Source organism: Pongo pygmaeus, chromosome 11 (assembly GCF_028885625.2).
Source record: "Pongo pygmaeus isolate AG05252 chromosome 11, NHGRI_mPonPyg2-v2.0_pri, whole genome shotgun sequence".
In the NCBI taxonomy this organism is placed as follows: domain Eukaryota; kingdom Metazoa; phylum Chordata; class Mammalia; order Primates; family Hominidae; genus Pongo; species Pongo pygmaeus.
Genome location: NC_072384.2, coordinates 58,695,820 through 58,712,242, shown reverse-complemented (window position 1 = coordinate 58,712,242; position 16,423 = coordinate 58,695,820). Strand labels below are relative to the sequence as shown.

The window sequence follows — 16,423 nt, the reverse complement described above, 5'->3', positions numbered from 1 at the left end:
AGTTTCTAAATGATCTGTGCAAAAGTTTTATTTATATGGATGACTGAGAAAATCACATATGCACATGTGTATGCATATTCACATATGTGTCTGTTGTATGTGCTGTTTGTAAGCAGGTATTTTTAAGCTTTTAAGAGTCGACTAAAATCTTAAGTCCTGGAATAGATTGCATGTCACAGAATTAGAGAAAAATGAAAGATCCCTGACCACACACACACACACACACACACACACACACACACACTCTCTGATGACACTGAGACACAACCTCATGCAGGCCCTGGATTGAGCTGTTCACTTCCTGGGGTTTCTTCCCAATGCAGGTGGAGGTGGGGAACACCTGCTGGTACTCACAGTCTCGGCATCGCCATAGAAGGCGGCCAGGTCCAAGGGTGTGCGGCCATTCTTGTCTGTCTGGTCTATTGCAGCTCCTTCTTCAACCAGATACTGGACCACTGCCCTGTGACCTTTCAGACAAGCCCAGCTTAATGCTGACAGACCCTCTTTGTCTAGAGAAGAAAGGGCTGCACCTGAAAGGAAAGCCCATTCACAGAACATGAACCTTATGAGACGACAAAGCCAGAAAGCAAATCGTTTCACACCTGCAGAACACCTGGCCTGAACCAAGTGTCAGTCAAGCACTGTGAAGGGTGACACTGGCCGGATGGGCTGGCAGAATGGACATCGCTGCTGAAGAGGAATACCAGGCATGTGGCTGTGTTGCCTATTCTCTCTACTGTGTATTAGAAAATTTCCATAACAGAAAACTTAGAATTTGAATCAGAAAGCACTGAATGGGTCTGCTAAAGTTCTCTCTCTGTGTCCGTCCAAGAGAAACCTTTGAAGGCATCATGCTGCTACCTTTTGAAAGGAGGAATTCCACGGTGCTCAAGTGCCCTTCACAAGCAGCCACCATGAGGGGCGTCCGGCCTTGCTTGTCACTTAGGTTCACATCACAGCCGCGTTCCAACAGCAGTCTAACAATCTGGAAGAGACACTCGGAATTACCATCCTCCTGCTGCCTTTTCCACCACACCTGCTATACCCAGACAGGTTTCTCAACCTTTAAAAATAGTCAAATGACTTTCTTTCAAAAATCCGTAAGTTGTGTGAACCATGGGGCCTGGATCCACTGTATTCCTTTGAACAGAACCTTTTCCAAAATATGTACTCTTTTTAACATGCCCAATTCATTGCTGTTATCAACTAAATATACACATACCAGAGAGAAATGGTACTCTGGGGGAGGAGGGACGCCAATCACAATCTACAAGGACAAGACAGCTACAGGGGCATGGGAGAATGAAGCATAACTCAGGGGGGTGAGCAGCTGTCATGGGGTCCCCCACGGGCACTGAAACTAAGTACCTACAGCTGAGTGCAGGGCACGAGCGGGTCGCAGAAAGAAGCTCGCCCACCACACACCCAAGCCATGGGCTTTCCTAAGATGCAGCATTGGCGGATGGCATGCCCTTCGGGGAAGGCAACTTTTAGCAAAGCACCCTGAGGAGATTCTCAGCCCTAGAAATATGCCTTTCAACCATGCATGATCATTAAGTTTGGGGAGAGAAAAACCCAGAAAACCAGACAGGGGTATCCCATCACCACCATCCCAGCAGGAACTGCTTCACCCGTAGCTTAGCCCAAGTTTTTCCCCCAACACGTCACTTGTTACATGGCCACAGCAACAGGAGGTGACACAATCCCACTGCCTTCTTGCTCGTTTATCCACTAACAAATGCTTTCCAAACTTCCCCGTGACTTAGGACACAGCAGGGCCAGGAAAGGATTAGCCAGAGGATCAAGGTGAAGCAGTGAGGGTGACAGGGAACAGATGGTACAAACCAAGCTCTTAGGAATGGAAAGGGGAGAAGAATCCTGCCAGGAAGCACTCACAGCTCCTACCAAGGGAGCCAGCAGGCATCAGCAGAGATGCGATTCCATGACCAAAACTTTGATCTACAAAATTCTTCTTTGTAATGGTCGTAACATCCTTTGCATCCGTAGTGTATGTGTAACTTGGTGCTAGGCATAGGGTAGGTATGTGGTCACTGTTTACGAAATGAAGGAACAAGGATTCCCTACTCCCTTGAATGAACCACAACAATACATCATTCATAGTAAAAAACAAAACAAAAACAAAAAACAAAAAAAAAACCCAGCCTGAATCAGTGCTGGACCAGAGGGAAACATTTTCTTTTCCAAAGAGCACAAAAGAACTGCTCTTCTTCCAAGTATGTTGGACAAATGTGTCACCAAACTACAACAGCACATATGTTAGAGCAAGTCTCCTGTTACCACGATGAATCCACCCTCTCCACTTCCCTCCGCAGCTGAAGGCAGTGGCTGTGTCTCTGACCTGGATAGCTCAGCCGTGAGCAGCATTGCTCCCCAGCCTATGTGGCCAACTGTGTTATCTTGTCAAACGTGCCTCTATCAAGTAGTCCCGATGGCACAGCAGAAGCCGAGGACGGGGAACAGACAGGCTCAGGGGAGCCAGGCAATAGTGAACTCCATCCCCACTCATTGCTTCTGAAGCCTTCAGGGGCCCCCTGGGTACCTGCCAATGCCCCTGGCGTGATGCACAAAACAAAGGTGGAACCCCTCTCCTGTTTGTCCGCGACACAGCAGCTCCACGCCCCAGCAGCAGCTCACAGACCTCCAGCTTCCCTCTTCCTGCGGCGGCAGTCAGGGCTAAAGGAAAGTCACATGGAGGCGAATCTGTTAGTGTGTGGTGGAGCACAGATAGCCAGAAATTCTTTAACAGTTCTCTTCCCCAGTGGGAGGTGGGGTCTATATGTCCTCCCCCTTTGAACCTGCGGGGGCTCTGTGACAGCTTTGACCAACAGAACACAGCAGAACCAATTCTGTGTGCGTGTCAAGGCCCAGGTCCTAAGAGATTGGCTGCTTGCACTTCCTTGAACACTCTTTCTTGGAGCCCGGATGCCATGCTGAGAGGAAACCCAAGCAGTCCCGTGGTGAGACCCACAGAGAGAAGAACTGAGGCCTGGGCATGGCTGCCAGTTCCAGATGGGCTCCCACGAGACAGCCAGCACCAGCCGGCCAGCCACATGCATGTCCCATCTGGAAGGGGATCCACCAGCCTGGGTCAAGCTGCCTCAGCTAAAGCCATGTGAGCAGAGGTGAGCCATCCCCACCATGCCCGGCCCAAACTGTAGATTCAGAGGTGGCTAAGTTTTGTTTTTGCTTTTCTCAGGAGGAGATAACCAGAATACAGTGCAACGCAAACACAGGTCGGTATTATTGTCTAGTTTGGCCTCTTAGCCTAAAATCATAAAATTTCATTCAACAAGAATAATCACTGAGGGAGTCTAGAGTGCATGTCACTCCCCCCTCATTAAAGAATCTCTTTAACAAGTCAAGATTCAGAGTTAAGAAAGTCGAGAAAGAAAAGAAGATCCAACTGTAGAGGGCCCGAGTGAACACGCTGGCCCAGAGGCGGTGAGCTGCCCACTGTCGTGGCGGTGCTGCGGGAAGTCAGCTAAGGATGAAAGAAAAACGGCATGCAAGGAGAGAGGACAACGAGGCGGGGTACTCACGACACCCTCCCGTCAGCCTGGGCCTCCCCACTCCCCGATTCTTAATTTGGGGGTAATAAGCAGGGGGTGTAGTTCGAAGAGTTGCTTCTGCTCATCGCGGGAATCATTGTCTAGAGAGGAGGACGGAGGAGGTGGCAGAAACAACCCCAGGCCAGGACGATCAGCTCTTCAGTGGGACCAGAGGCCAGGAAAGGGCTGAGTGGCGACGGATGGCTGTTCCTCTGGAGGAAGGGAGGAGATGGAGCGCAGCGCCCTGGCTCTATTCCCAGCACGTGCCTGGGATGACTCTGTTTCTAAATACAGCCTCGAACCTATACATTTCCAGTTTCCAGAATAGGGAAGTCTTCTTACAAGTCAGTCAGGCAGACAGACCTCTCAGGCTGAAAATGGGGCAACACAAGAACAGGCCTTCAAAAGGTGTGGTCCCCATGCCAGGAAGCCTATGAAGAGCACCAAGCCCCATTAGTAACCAGGCTCACTAACGAGAGATGGATGCGGAACAACAGGAAAGCTTGCACCCTGCTAGCAGAAAGGCGCATGGTGGCTGCTCTGGAAAACAGGCTGACACTACGAGTAAGTTGAAGACGGGTGTATCTCCCCACCCAGCAACCCACTTGCAGAGATGCACCCTGCAATGCACTCTCAGGGTGCACCAGAAACACAAGCAAAAATGCTCACCGCACCCCGGGCTGCAAACAATCCAAACAACCATCATCATCATCAGCAGGCTTCAAGAAAGTGGCACAGTCAATCAGCAGAACACTACATAGCTACAAAAATAAACACCATGCGGCTAAACACGACTGACCAAGTCAGTCTCACAAACTTAACAAGGATTCAAAGAAACCAAACCCAAAAGAAAACACACAGAAGACTTTGTTCATACATAGTTCAAAAGCAGAGTGCTGCAACAGCCATCTCGGGAGAGGGTCACCTGTGGGCTTCCGATTAGCAAGGGCGGGACCTGGTTTGTCTCCTGCGCACCTTCTGAGCTCGGGTCTCAGAGCTAAGCCCCGGGAGCCAAGGGCTCAGTGATGCTGGTGTCTGCACGCACCCCTTGGTCTGCCTGTCCTCTTTGACACCCCTCAGGGCAGCTAACAGATGCCTGCTTCCTCTGGTGCCTACGATAATGCCCGGGGAAGCTGGGAGTCTGTTGCTGATTTGTGACCTCCTCTGGTCACACCAGTCAGCATGGCCATGGTTTAACCTCCAGGAGCCACATACACAAAAGGTGGCAAACCTGTTATCTCCCTGCAACAAACTAGCTCTCCTACTGAACAAAGTCTCTACAGACTGTCCTTAGGGCCATGGTGCAGTGTGGCTGGCGACCTCACCTCTTCACATGTCACAGAGAGGTAGCCACATCTGTCCCATGGATCACCTGAGCTCCGCGTTCAATCCGGGGCCTCGTCACCAGAAAGTGAGGGAGTAAGCGTGGGCAGCAGGCAGTCCTGGTCTTGTGGACCTAAGAATGTAAAGGTCAGGCCCAGGATGACCGTGGGGAAAGCATCCCCTTCTCCATCCTTCCAGAAGGGCAAGGCAGCTCTCACTTTGCTTCTGGTCCTCAGTCAGTGTGGACCTCAGCAGTGAAGGGACCTTCCTCCGTGGCCTCATCACAGACCAGCCCCTCGTAAGAGTTTACATGGCAGCCCAGGGAGCTCAGGGCCAGTCTGTAGGCCTGGCTGATTCCGAATGTCCCACGCCCTTCCTCCCCACCCAGATGATGGCCTGTTTCTTTTCAGAAAGGAGGCCACCACATTTCTCCAGAAAAATGCGTTTAAAGGGCTCTGTCCTGTTGGATGTCCTCAAGTCTCTTGATCTATGTTTGCAGCAGACAGCACTAAAGCGGTGGGGGACCAGAGGAGGTAACAAGTCAGGAGCTGATTCCCAGCTCTCCAGGCCTTATCTGAGCACCAGAGGGAGCAGGCATCTGCCAGCTGTCAAGATGCTCTGACACCTGATGCTACACTATTTTTCCAAGAGGCGTAACAACTTCAGTTCTCTGTGGTAGAACAGTCCTTCATGTGCACTGGGACATGGTCCCTTGCAGCTCTCCAAGGAGGTAGCTGGTAAACCCAGCCAAGGTCCTCATGAGAAGTCAGTGCTGGTACCAACATGTGTGTTCAGTGAGTCATCCTAGTGGAGGGCACAGGCGGCCTGTGCACCATGGCTCTCAGAAGGTGAGAGACTGCTCAGCTCTGGAGTCCCGAGGTCCAGGATGTAACACAGGACAAGACACCTGAAGATATGATCTAGTCCCAGTTGCTACGTGTGACCTTGGCAAATCCTCAAGGTCTGTGAGCTTCAGTTTTCCCATGCAGAAAGCTAGAGTTGAGCCTGACCAGAGTTATGAAGAGGCCAAAGTTTCTGCAAATGCTTAGTCCAAATTTCATTCTTTAAATGCAACTTATTTAAAATTTTGTAATAAACACAATACCCACCCCCCACCCAACCACCACAACATTTGCTGTTACTGAATTCCTTTTTTTTTTTTTTGAGACAGGATCTTGCTCTGTTGCCCAGGCTGGAGTGCAGTGGTGCAATCTCGGCTCACTGCAACCTCCGCCTCCCAGGTTCAGGGATTCTCCTGCCTCAGCCTCCCAAGTAGCTGGGATTACAGGCGCGAGCCCCCATGCCTGGCTGATTTTTATATTTTTAGTAGAGATGGGGTTTCACCATGTTGGCCAGGCTGGTCTCGAACTCCTGACCTCTGCCCACCCTGGCCTCCCAAAGTGCTGGGATTACAGGTGCGAGCCCCTGTGCCCGGCCGCTGTTACTAAATTCTAATACCTTGGGGCCCAGCGCATTACCATGGGTGCCCAGAATAATTTATCACTGGGCAGTCTCATAATAGTGCTTTTCCTGTCATCTTCTAGTCAGATAATTTCTTAGAACTACAGAAAGAGCTGTTCTTAACAACAGTTGCCATCTGCATCACTGATCTGGATGACGAAGTGGATTCTTTCAAGACAGTGTAACCAGAACAAAATATTGAAGGGCAGGGATGCTACAGCTGATCTGGACTGCAGGTACCATTCATATTTGTGTTATGCAAACAGGCCCATTGCCCTTACTGAGCAGACATTTAAACTTCATCTCAGTGCGTCGGTATGTAAAACTGACATAAATACCATTCTGCTAATGGTATTTATGTCAGTTTTACATACCGACACACTGAGACAGAGGTGGGGGGGTTCCCATACCTAAAATGTTTGGAAACCAGGGTCCAATGTGATGCTATCTATACTCTGAGAATCTACACAAACCAGTTCTGGTCCCTGCTGTCCTGGGAATTCCCACTGTAGTCTCTTCCTGCCACGATGATAACGTTAATGATTCCTACTAACATAAGGCTTGGGGTACTTTTATATTGCGAGAGACCAGAATATGCCACCCCAAAATATGCCTTTTCACATAAAGATTTTGAGTTGATTATTTTGAGAGACTGCAGACACAGGAGATATCCCAAAAACAGATAAGTTTTCCTCTTGTAAGACAAAATTCATGGGTGTCTTCCTTTCTATACCAAGAAGAGAAGGATGACTACATCACTAGAGATTTCTATCAGTGGAGAATCTGGCTCTCAAAGCTTACCTTTGTTAACTGCTTTTCTTGGGTACCTCCCCATAACTGGCTTTCCCCAAACCATTTATCTTTGTTTCAGGGAATTTTTTTTTTTTTTTTTTTTTTTTGAGATGGTGTCTCGCTCTGTCACCCAGGCTGGAGTGCAGTGGCACAATCTCAGCTCACTGCAACCTCCGCCTCCTGGGTTCATGCCATTCTCCTTCCTCAGCCTCCTGGGTAGCTGGGATTACGGCGTGTGCCACCTCGCCTGGCTAATTTTTGTATTTTTAGTAGAGACAGGGTTTCACCATGTTGGCCAGGAAGGTCTCCAACTCTTGACCTCATGATCTGCCTGCCTTGGCCTTGCAAAGCACTGGGATTACAGGCGTGAGCCACCGTGCCTGGCCAGGATGATGGTTTTTAAGCCTAAAATCTAAGCCACCTCTTGGACACTGACTCATTTCTCTGGGTATCTCCCATGGATACAACACAAGATATACCTACTATTCAACTTCTGTTTGTGTTAATCTGTCTTTCATTGTTGCAGTCTGTCCCAAGAACTGTGAAGGGTAGGGATACAGTGATTTCTTCCTCTCCTACATTTTCTGGATTGATTTGATCGTGACCCTGAACACGCGTGATTCTTACGCTGGAAGATCTGGGTATTGAACCACCACCTGGATCTGCTGCTGCTCTGCCATTTTCCTCTAGGCAAGGAACAACTCCCTCTTCCTCCTCTCCCTGGTTGACCAGAAGGAGGAATGAATCAAAACAAAGATACATGGGCTCCATGCAGAGGCAGGGCCTTTGCATGACGCCACGCAAAGGAATAAACACAGGACTCTTCCATTTGATGAGATCTGAAGCAGCCAATCCACCACAGCATTCTGCTCTTTTATTTGGTGAACAAGTTTCATCTTCATTATAAACGGGGCCTTTAAATCAGGATTTCTGTTACAGCTGCTACTGAATTTTTGCAACAGCAGCACATCAAAAATGACAGTCCAGCACTAAAAATAGGGACCTCTGTTTCACAGGGGTGTCAGAGAAGCCACAAGTTGAAGCAACTGACAAGGGGCGAGTGGTGCCACCCCGGGCATGGCAACTGGGTCGGACCCTGTCCTCCTCCTTTTCCTTCACAATCCTTGCTATGTATTTGGTGACTCCCTCTTGAGGCAACTAAAAACCTGTAAGCACAGGCAGACTTTGCTCAGGCTTAAAACAGATCACGTTCTACACACAAATTCCCGACAAGGCTCTCGTTTACAAATGATGCAGACAGACAACAAGATCTGTGTTTTCCTTTTTCTAAGCAGATTGAGTATTCTGGGGCCATCACTGCGAACTCCTGAGGCTCTGCCATTTTCAGGGGATCTCAAGTTTTAGCAGCCACAGGGACTTATGAACACCATATACGGAAACAAGAGAGACTGAAGAATAGCCACCCACATGCTTAAGCAAACAGAACCATGGCTGAATTATGCTCAGGAATTCCAGCTATTCTGCTGCAAAGGCCGACCTCTGGTGCTGCCCACCGGGCTCCAGTGAGTGTTAATGCACCCCGCCTGAAAAAGAGGGCAGGGGAGGGCAGGAGAAGAGAATGCCTTGCTATGGGCAGTACCTCGCCTTCCGGCCAATGAAATACAAAGATGGAGAAAAAAAAATTTGGTATGAAATGGGAACGCAAAAATCAACGTGAACAGATGGCACTTTTTAGGACTCAAATTGGACACAATTTCTCCTAGTTGCAAAATCCTTAACAAGATGGCATTTGTGAATTAGATTCCCATGAAAGCACATATTTTCTGACGATCTGAATAATTTCACCTCAGCAACACTGTCTTGTCTTGAGAAGGCAAGTAGGTTTGTAACTGCAGACGTTCATTTTAAGAACAACCTGACTGGCCGGGTGCAGTGGCTCACGCCTGTAATCCCAGCACTTTGGGAGGCTGAGGCGGGCAAGTCACCTGAGGTCAGGAGTTCAAGACCAGCCTGGCCAACATGGTGAAACCCTGCCTCTACTAAAAATACAAAAATTAGCCGGGAGTGGTGGCACATGCCTATAATCCCAGCTACTCGGGAGGCTGAGGCAGGAGAATTGCTTGAACCTGGGAGGCAGAGGTTGCAGTGAGCTGAGATTGTGCCATTGTACTCCAGCCTGGGCGACAGAGCAAGACTCCATCTTAAAAAAAAAAAAAAGTAAAAGGTTGGGCACGGTGGCTCATGCCTGTAGTCCCAGCACTTTGGGAGGCCGAGGTGTGCAGATCAGATCACGAGGTCAAGAGATCGAGACCATTCTGGCCAACATGGTGAAACCCTGTCTCTACTACAAGTACAAAAATTAGCTGGGCGTGATGACACATTCCTATAATCCCAGCTACTCGGGAAGCTGAGGCAGGAGAATCACTTGAACCCGGGAGGCAGAGCTTGCAGTGAGCCGAGATCTCGCCACTGCACTCCAGCCTGGTGAAAGAGCAAGACACTGTCTCAAAAAAAAAAAAACAAAAAACAAACAAACAAACCTGACAACAATCTGAATGTATTGGAAACAGCAGTGAGAGAGCTTTTTGCACCATAAAATGGATGGTTTGCAGGAATCTCTTATATATTAAAGTTCTCTGGGAAAAGATTTGATTTGCAAAAACTCAATTGTCAACTTGCCGGGGACACAGTCATTCCACAAACAGGGCTATTCCTAAAATTTTAAAGCAGATCTGTCACTCAAATTCACAGGATGTGCTGCCCAGGCTCAGGATGGCTTGGCTTACAGATCACAACAATGGGTCTGCATTCCCACCCGCATTTGCCTTTGGACCCAACTTGGGGGCTTGGAGAGAAGGGCGGCAGGGTCAGCGCACACAGAAGCAGCTTCCTGCTGGCAGACTATGACCTTTTCATGCATTACCCACGGATGTATGAAAAACATTCTGCAAACTGGAAACGAGTACCTCCAGAGAACAGCTTGCACCTGCAGAACCCACTTCCTCCTGGCTGAGGGCACTGCGGGCAGGGCAGGGCAGGGCAGGGTGGCTGGGCTCTGCTTGTATACTTGTATTCACGTGTGCAATTTACTTCCTATTATCCCGGCCTCTACCATATTTTTAAAAATGAGTGGAAAATGAAAAAAACGAGTGTCAACATTAATTGAAAGCAGCAGGATTCTCATAAATGTCATCTAATTGTGGCCAAGGTGAGAACCGTGAGATGTGGTGAAGGCAGTGATGCTTGACCCTCAGCGGCAGGCCTGATGGCCACACCCTGCTCAACTGTAAAGGCAGAGAACACCACGAAAGAGTGTGCCTGACACACTGCACATTTCTCAGCTACTTTATCTCAATGGTAAAATGTAATGAGGGATTTTAGGATTTTTTTTTTTTTTTTTTAACTCTGGGAATGACTGCCCACCCCGCCTTTGTAACTGACTCTAAGTGGCTATATGGAGGCTGACTGGTCAGGCTTGCTTTGCTGCCACTGGGAGCTCGGCCGTCACACTGAGGGCCTCGGGGAAGCTGGCCCCCACATCCCCTGGCTGAAAGCAGCAACCCCTCCCCAAAAGGCCAGGCAATGTGCCTCCCCGCCCCACCTTCTAGAAATAGGACTAAGATTTACAGAAGCCAAATTTCATAGCTTCGCTTTGTTCTTTGTTAGGCATTTCCTCCCGTCTCTGAGGGAGGGGAAGGCTTCTATTAGAAAGAAGAACATACTTTCCAAGAGCTATAAATTTTTCACCTCTACAAAGACCAGGCAGTTATCTAACCAGTTATCTAACCTAATCCTCAATAATTTAAGGATAAAATGAAAGGTAATCAAGATGGCTCTTCCAGAAAACTGTACTTGCACTGGGAGACAAACACCCCAAGGCTTGGGGTCTGGGACAAGCCTCCAACACTGCCAGCCTCAACTGAAGCTTCTGCAGGCTGGGGCGCTGCTGCTCAGTGACCTCACGAATGGGAAGCCAGCACTGCCCAGGTACAGTCACATGCTGTGTGATGATGTTTCAGTCAGCGACAGACCGCATATACAATAGCACAGTGGTCTCATAAGATGATAATACCGTATTTTTATACCTTCTCTATGTTTAGACATGTTTAGACACACAAGTATTTACCTTTGTGTTATAGCTGCCTACAGTATTCAGTACAGCAATATGCCGTACAGGCTTGGAGCCTGGGAGCAATAGGCTGTGCCATCCAGGCTTGTGTAAGTACACTGGAGCATGTTCACACAATGACCAAATCGCCTAAGGATGCATCTCTCAGAACTATCTCATGCATGAATTTAAAAAGTTGTGGTTTTGAACACCTTCCTTACTGTTTCCCATTTGGCAAAACTCTCCCAGGAGGGCCAGATCTCCCAATGGCCATGATAGGGCCTGCAGAAGCAGCCTGGCTGGGGTCAAGTATGGGGATTCTGTGTTATAAGGCAACAGGCATCAACCAAGCATCATGGAAAAACGTGGCTCCCTCTGCCGACAGACATGACCCCATTTTCACCGAGCTATCTAATGGAGGTGAATACAGGGCAGAATCCAAATCCGGGTAACCAGAACACTCCTGACCATGTTACAAATTCTCCTGTAAAAACACTATCAGCCTGTATGTGCATTCAAGATTAAACAGGAACCTCAAATTGCCAACTTCTTTTAAAAAATAAAATGTGTAACTGCACCTGTAAACAGGACTTCACGTGTGTGATCAAAATTCCTTTCTTTTCCATCCTTCACTTATGACTCCATCTTCCAAAGTAATTGCAAAATTGAAGATTCCATCACTTATACATCCACTTATTCAACCGACAAATGTATAGCATACATCAACATATTACAGTAATAATATTAATCAACTTATCACAAACCTGACAATACATAGCATTTATTGAACATGTATCAACTGCTGAGAGCTCCACAAAATACCCTGGGTGGAATTCTCATTTAATCTTGTTAAGAACCTTTTGAACCAGGTGCCATGATGATGCCCATGTTACTGAGGTGAAATAACTGAGTCACAGGGGTTACATCATCTGCCCCAAGTCACAAAGGGAATCAGTGTCAGAGTCAGAAATTTAACCCGAACAACTGAATGGACCTTAAGTCATACTCTTGATCAAAACAGGAAGATGCTATTGGATTTAAATAACATACCATGCCATTTGTAAAGGGCTGCCTACATGATGCTCTTGGTCCTCCATATTCATAAATTCAGTGAACACAATCAACTTCTATGAGGCAAGCACTACTCTTAGTTCTCTGTTACAGATGAGGAAAATAAGCCCCAGAGAAATTAAACCACTTACTTAAGGTCCCACAGCTAGAGGGAGTGTGGCTAAGTCTGAGTTTTTTGTTTTTTTTTTTGAGACAAGTGTCGCTCAGTCGCCCAGGCTGGAGTACAGTGGCACAATCTTGGCTCACTGCAACCTCTGCCTCCTGGGTTCAAGCAATTCCCTGACTCAGCCTCCTGAGTAGCTGGGATTACAGGCACCCGCCAAAACACCTGGCTAGTTTTTGTATTTTTAGTAGAGATGGGGTTTCACCATGTTGGCCAGACTGGTCTTGAACTCCTGACCTCATGATCCACCCGCCTCAGTCTCCCAAAGTGCTGGGATTACAGGCGTGAGCCACTGCACCCGGCCAGTCTGAGTTCTTAGCTCCTATGCTGCTGCCTCCAGGAAGTCACCTTTAAAAATATCTAAAGCATCCAACAGCCTTCTATGAGAGTTGTTTAAATCAAAGTACCAGAAAGTGCTTCTCTTTTTCTGAGGAACTGCTGCGATTTCTCCCATAGCCAATAAAAATGGTTTACAAGGATTGTGTCCCCCTCTAATTCTGGGCACATGGCATTCCACAGCCACAGTAGTAGCTCAATTTAGTATGCCATGGCACGAATGTTTGAGCGGTTCCTCATGTCCTATTCCTGACTTAGTGTTTTAAAGTTCTTATCTGCATCATTTCAAGAAAGTCTCTTCAAATCCTTTGAGGAATAATGTGTGTGCTATAAATAATGTAACCTCAATTTAAAAATAATTTCCTAAAAGATAAACAACATAAGCCATCTTTCATACAGACTTTGTTCTTCTAAGAATCCATGAGAAGACTGGACCTTTGGACAGCTGTCACTTCTAAAGTGTGCTGAGAATGTTCGCATGTTGGAAGGCTGGGTTACACACCAAGTTATTTAAAGCAGGCATAAGGTTCTCTCTCTCCTCTTGGTAAGGGCTAAGCTTGTGCTGAGGACTTCGTTACATGCCAGGACACCACATGAGGTCTCAGTGTAAAAAGGGGGCATTTCCACAAAAGCATTTTACACAATCTCACATCTGTCCCCCAAAACACAGAAAGAATCCAAATATCATTTCAAGAAGAAACAAGGATGATTTTTGTGGGGGAGTGTAAATGAATGAATAACATTTTTCTGTTGAAGGCAGAAGTATTTTTTATTAAATACTCAGGAATCACTCACTAGAAAAATGGACTCTGTACAGCAAGAACAGCTTGATGAAGGTTGTCAAGGGGCCAATTCGTTCGTGCTTGAGACACCACCCCTGGGTTTCTGCCTGCTCACTGCTGGCCACTCAGCCTGCCCAACAGGGCGGGGACACACTGAGCTGACCCCTCTGCCTTCTTTGCAGAGAAGAGTGGTCTCTGGAACCCACCCACATCAGGGGCAAAACCCAGGGGTCTGTGAGACCAGAAGGATAGGGTATGGACAAACCCAGGCCCCTCAGTTCTGATCCCCCATCTGCCTCCACTGTTTGGGGGACTCCCATACCCATCCTCCACCATCTAGAGCCCTGTTACCCCTTCCATGTTGGTAACCCCACTTTGTCCCTCCCCTTACAGGGCACAGGGTCACCCCACCCCATCTTGCTCCTTTCAGGATCCTGGGTGGTCCCTCCCATGCACCCTTGAGGGTACTGGCTTACTCCCCATTGTGTTGCTTTGCCGAGGACAGTTCTGACTGACAGCAGACTGGATTTCCATGCCCACTAACTTTACTGAACCTTCTTAGAACAAACACTTGCAGAGGAAGGAATGCCTTGATAAAAAATTTCCAAAACCAGTACTGGTGAGATGCTTAGGACCTCTGAAAAATCTAGTATCTTCAGTGTATGACAGCAAGTCACAGTTTTCTCTACAGGATCCTCCATGTGCGTTCCATGTAACACATATTCTCCACATGCCCCAACAAGCCACGGGCAAACGCTTTCCTTCCAATTTATCACCTGAAATTCTGTCCTGAGATGTGCATGCATCACCTAATGAGGTGGATACTTCCTGAGAAAGGCCACACATCATCAATGACAGGGATGCATCCTGAGAAATGAGTCATTAGGTGATTGTATCATTGTGCTAACACCACATAGCAGACTTACACAAACTTCGATGTTGTAGCCTACTACCTGCCTAGACTATATGGTACAGCCTTTTGCTCCTAAACTGCTAACCTGTACAGCCTGTTACTGTACTGGATACTGTAGGCAGCTGTAACACGGTGGTACTTGTGTAACAAAACATAGAAAAAGTAGCAACATAGAAAAAATAAAGACACAGTATTGTATGGGAACACCTTCTCACATGCAGTCCATCGCTGACAGAAACATCATTATGTGGGGGATGGCTGTATATGTGACTGCAAGGCTCAATCCAGTAGGCCTGACATTTATTTTACATTCTCACCAAAGAACAGCTCCTTCTCTCTCCAAAACGCATAAGGTAAATTCAAACGAAGAACAGGTCATTTTTACACCAACAGTAATAAGGCATCCAGCTCCCTGTGTTCTGGGGCGGCCTTGGATGTGGGAAGCCCATCGTCCACACCTGGGGCCTCCCTGTGATGGAAGCCAAAAGAGTCACAAAAGGGGAAAGGAAAGCAGTCCCATGGAAACAAGAGGGAAACAAAAATCATCCAAGTGTCAAACACAACAGGACCCAGCTTCGCAGCCCAATTTGGAAACAGGTGCGAGGACCACCCCCAAGAGGGGCCTGGAAACACCCACCCCAGCTGCAGGGCACTGCCTGAGGCTCAAGATCCAGAGGGAGCCAGGTTCTGTTCAAAATTCCATCCAGAATTAGTGAACAGTAAACTACGGTGAGCACACATGGTGAGTGGAACTGCTTCAATGCGCTACACAAAGGGAGGCCTGCAGTGTGGCCAAATAGCCCATTCAATTTACAGCGGAGAAAATCTGGCCCATCTTAGGAACAGAGGCAAATAGTAGCTTTGGCAATAAAAATTATTTACCTGACTAAACTCCTTTACAAAGTATTCAACAATTAAAATAGTACTGACTTAACATAAAAACACTTCACATGAAGTATTTCAGTCACACTTTTAACCAACTCTGATAGGGCATCCCCTTCCAGAAATTAGGGAAGGGCAGCCCTGGGGAGCCGCCAGGGTCCTGTGCATGAGGCATGGGGCTCTGGGTGTGCTGGCGACCTTCTTTCAAACAGAAGGACCTCTGAGGAGGTGACCATGACAGGGCAGGATGACTGCCAGAGACCAGCATGAGGACACAGCACACCCAGGCTGCAGAGAGGGAGATGTTATGGACACAGATGGGGCTATGCCCACACCATGCTTGGCTAATAGCTGTGTTCCCAAAGATCCAAACCAGCAGCCCACCGTGCCCTCAGCACAGGTGCCCCACCGAGGACTTGGCGAGAGGATCTGAGCCATCTTGGAGTCCAACAGAGCATGGTCTGAGCTAGGACACCAAGAAATCAGGACACTGGGTCTTTATGAGTGACCAGGCCCCTTACTCCTCGCCCTCCAACCACAGGTATTTCTCCCAAATTATTCTGCAAGTGAACATCTCCCTCACTAAAAATATGACTTTGTTTCATTTAAATCCACTTGTCCACTTGGTCAATACCTATATGACAAGAACCAGGCTATACCTGCACTGTCTAATTTGGTGGCCACCCATCACATGTAATTTAGATAAATTAAGATGAGATTTTAAACTACTGTTCCTCAGTTGCACAAGTCACATTTCAAGTACTCAATAGCCACATGTGGCTAGTAGCTACCATGCTGGACAAAACAGACATCACTTCCATTATTACAGAAAGTTCTATTGGGCAGCACTAGAACGGACAGTTGCCATACACAATGGTGTAGACAAGAGACAGGGAAATTTCTGCCCTCACAAAGCCCATGACTGGCTGGGTGTGGCGGCTCATGCCTGTAATCCCAGCACTTTGGGAGGCTGAGTCAGGAGGACTGCTTGAGCCCAGGGGTTTGAGACCAGCCTGGGCAACATGGCGAATCCCCATGTTTTGCACCTCTACAAAAAAAATA

General features: G+C 47.8%; 1 protein-coding gene across 19 annotated transcripts in view; it reads right to left on the bottom strand.

The window, feature by feature from the left end:
* Positions 1-16,423, bottom strand: part of TANC1 (tetratricopeptide repeat, ankyrin repeat and coiled-coil containing 1) — a 262,830-nt gene that overhangs the window by 12,410 nt on the left and 233,997 nt on the right. For all 19 annotated transcript variants that reach the window (XM_054478253.2, XM_063647544.1, XM_063647547.1 and 16 more), the window contains 3 exons: positions 2,561-2,694; positions 862-985; positions 355-530 (listed from right to left, as the gene is read on the bottom strand). In XM_054478253.2, the coding sequence (XP_054334228.2) occupies positions 355-530; positions 862-985; positions 2,561-2,694 (434 nt within the window). The remainder of the gene's footprint in view (positions 1-354; positions 531-861; positions 986-2,560; positions 2,695-16,423) is intronic.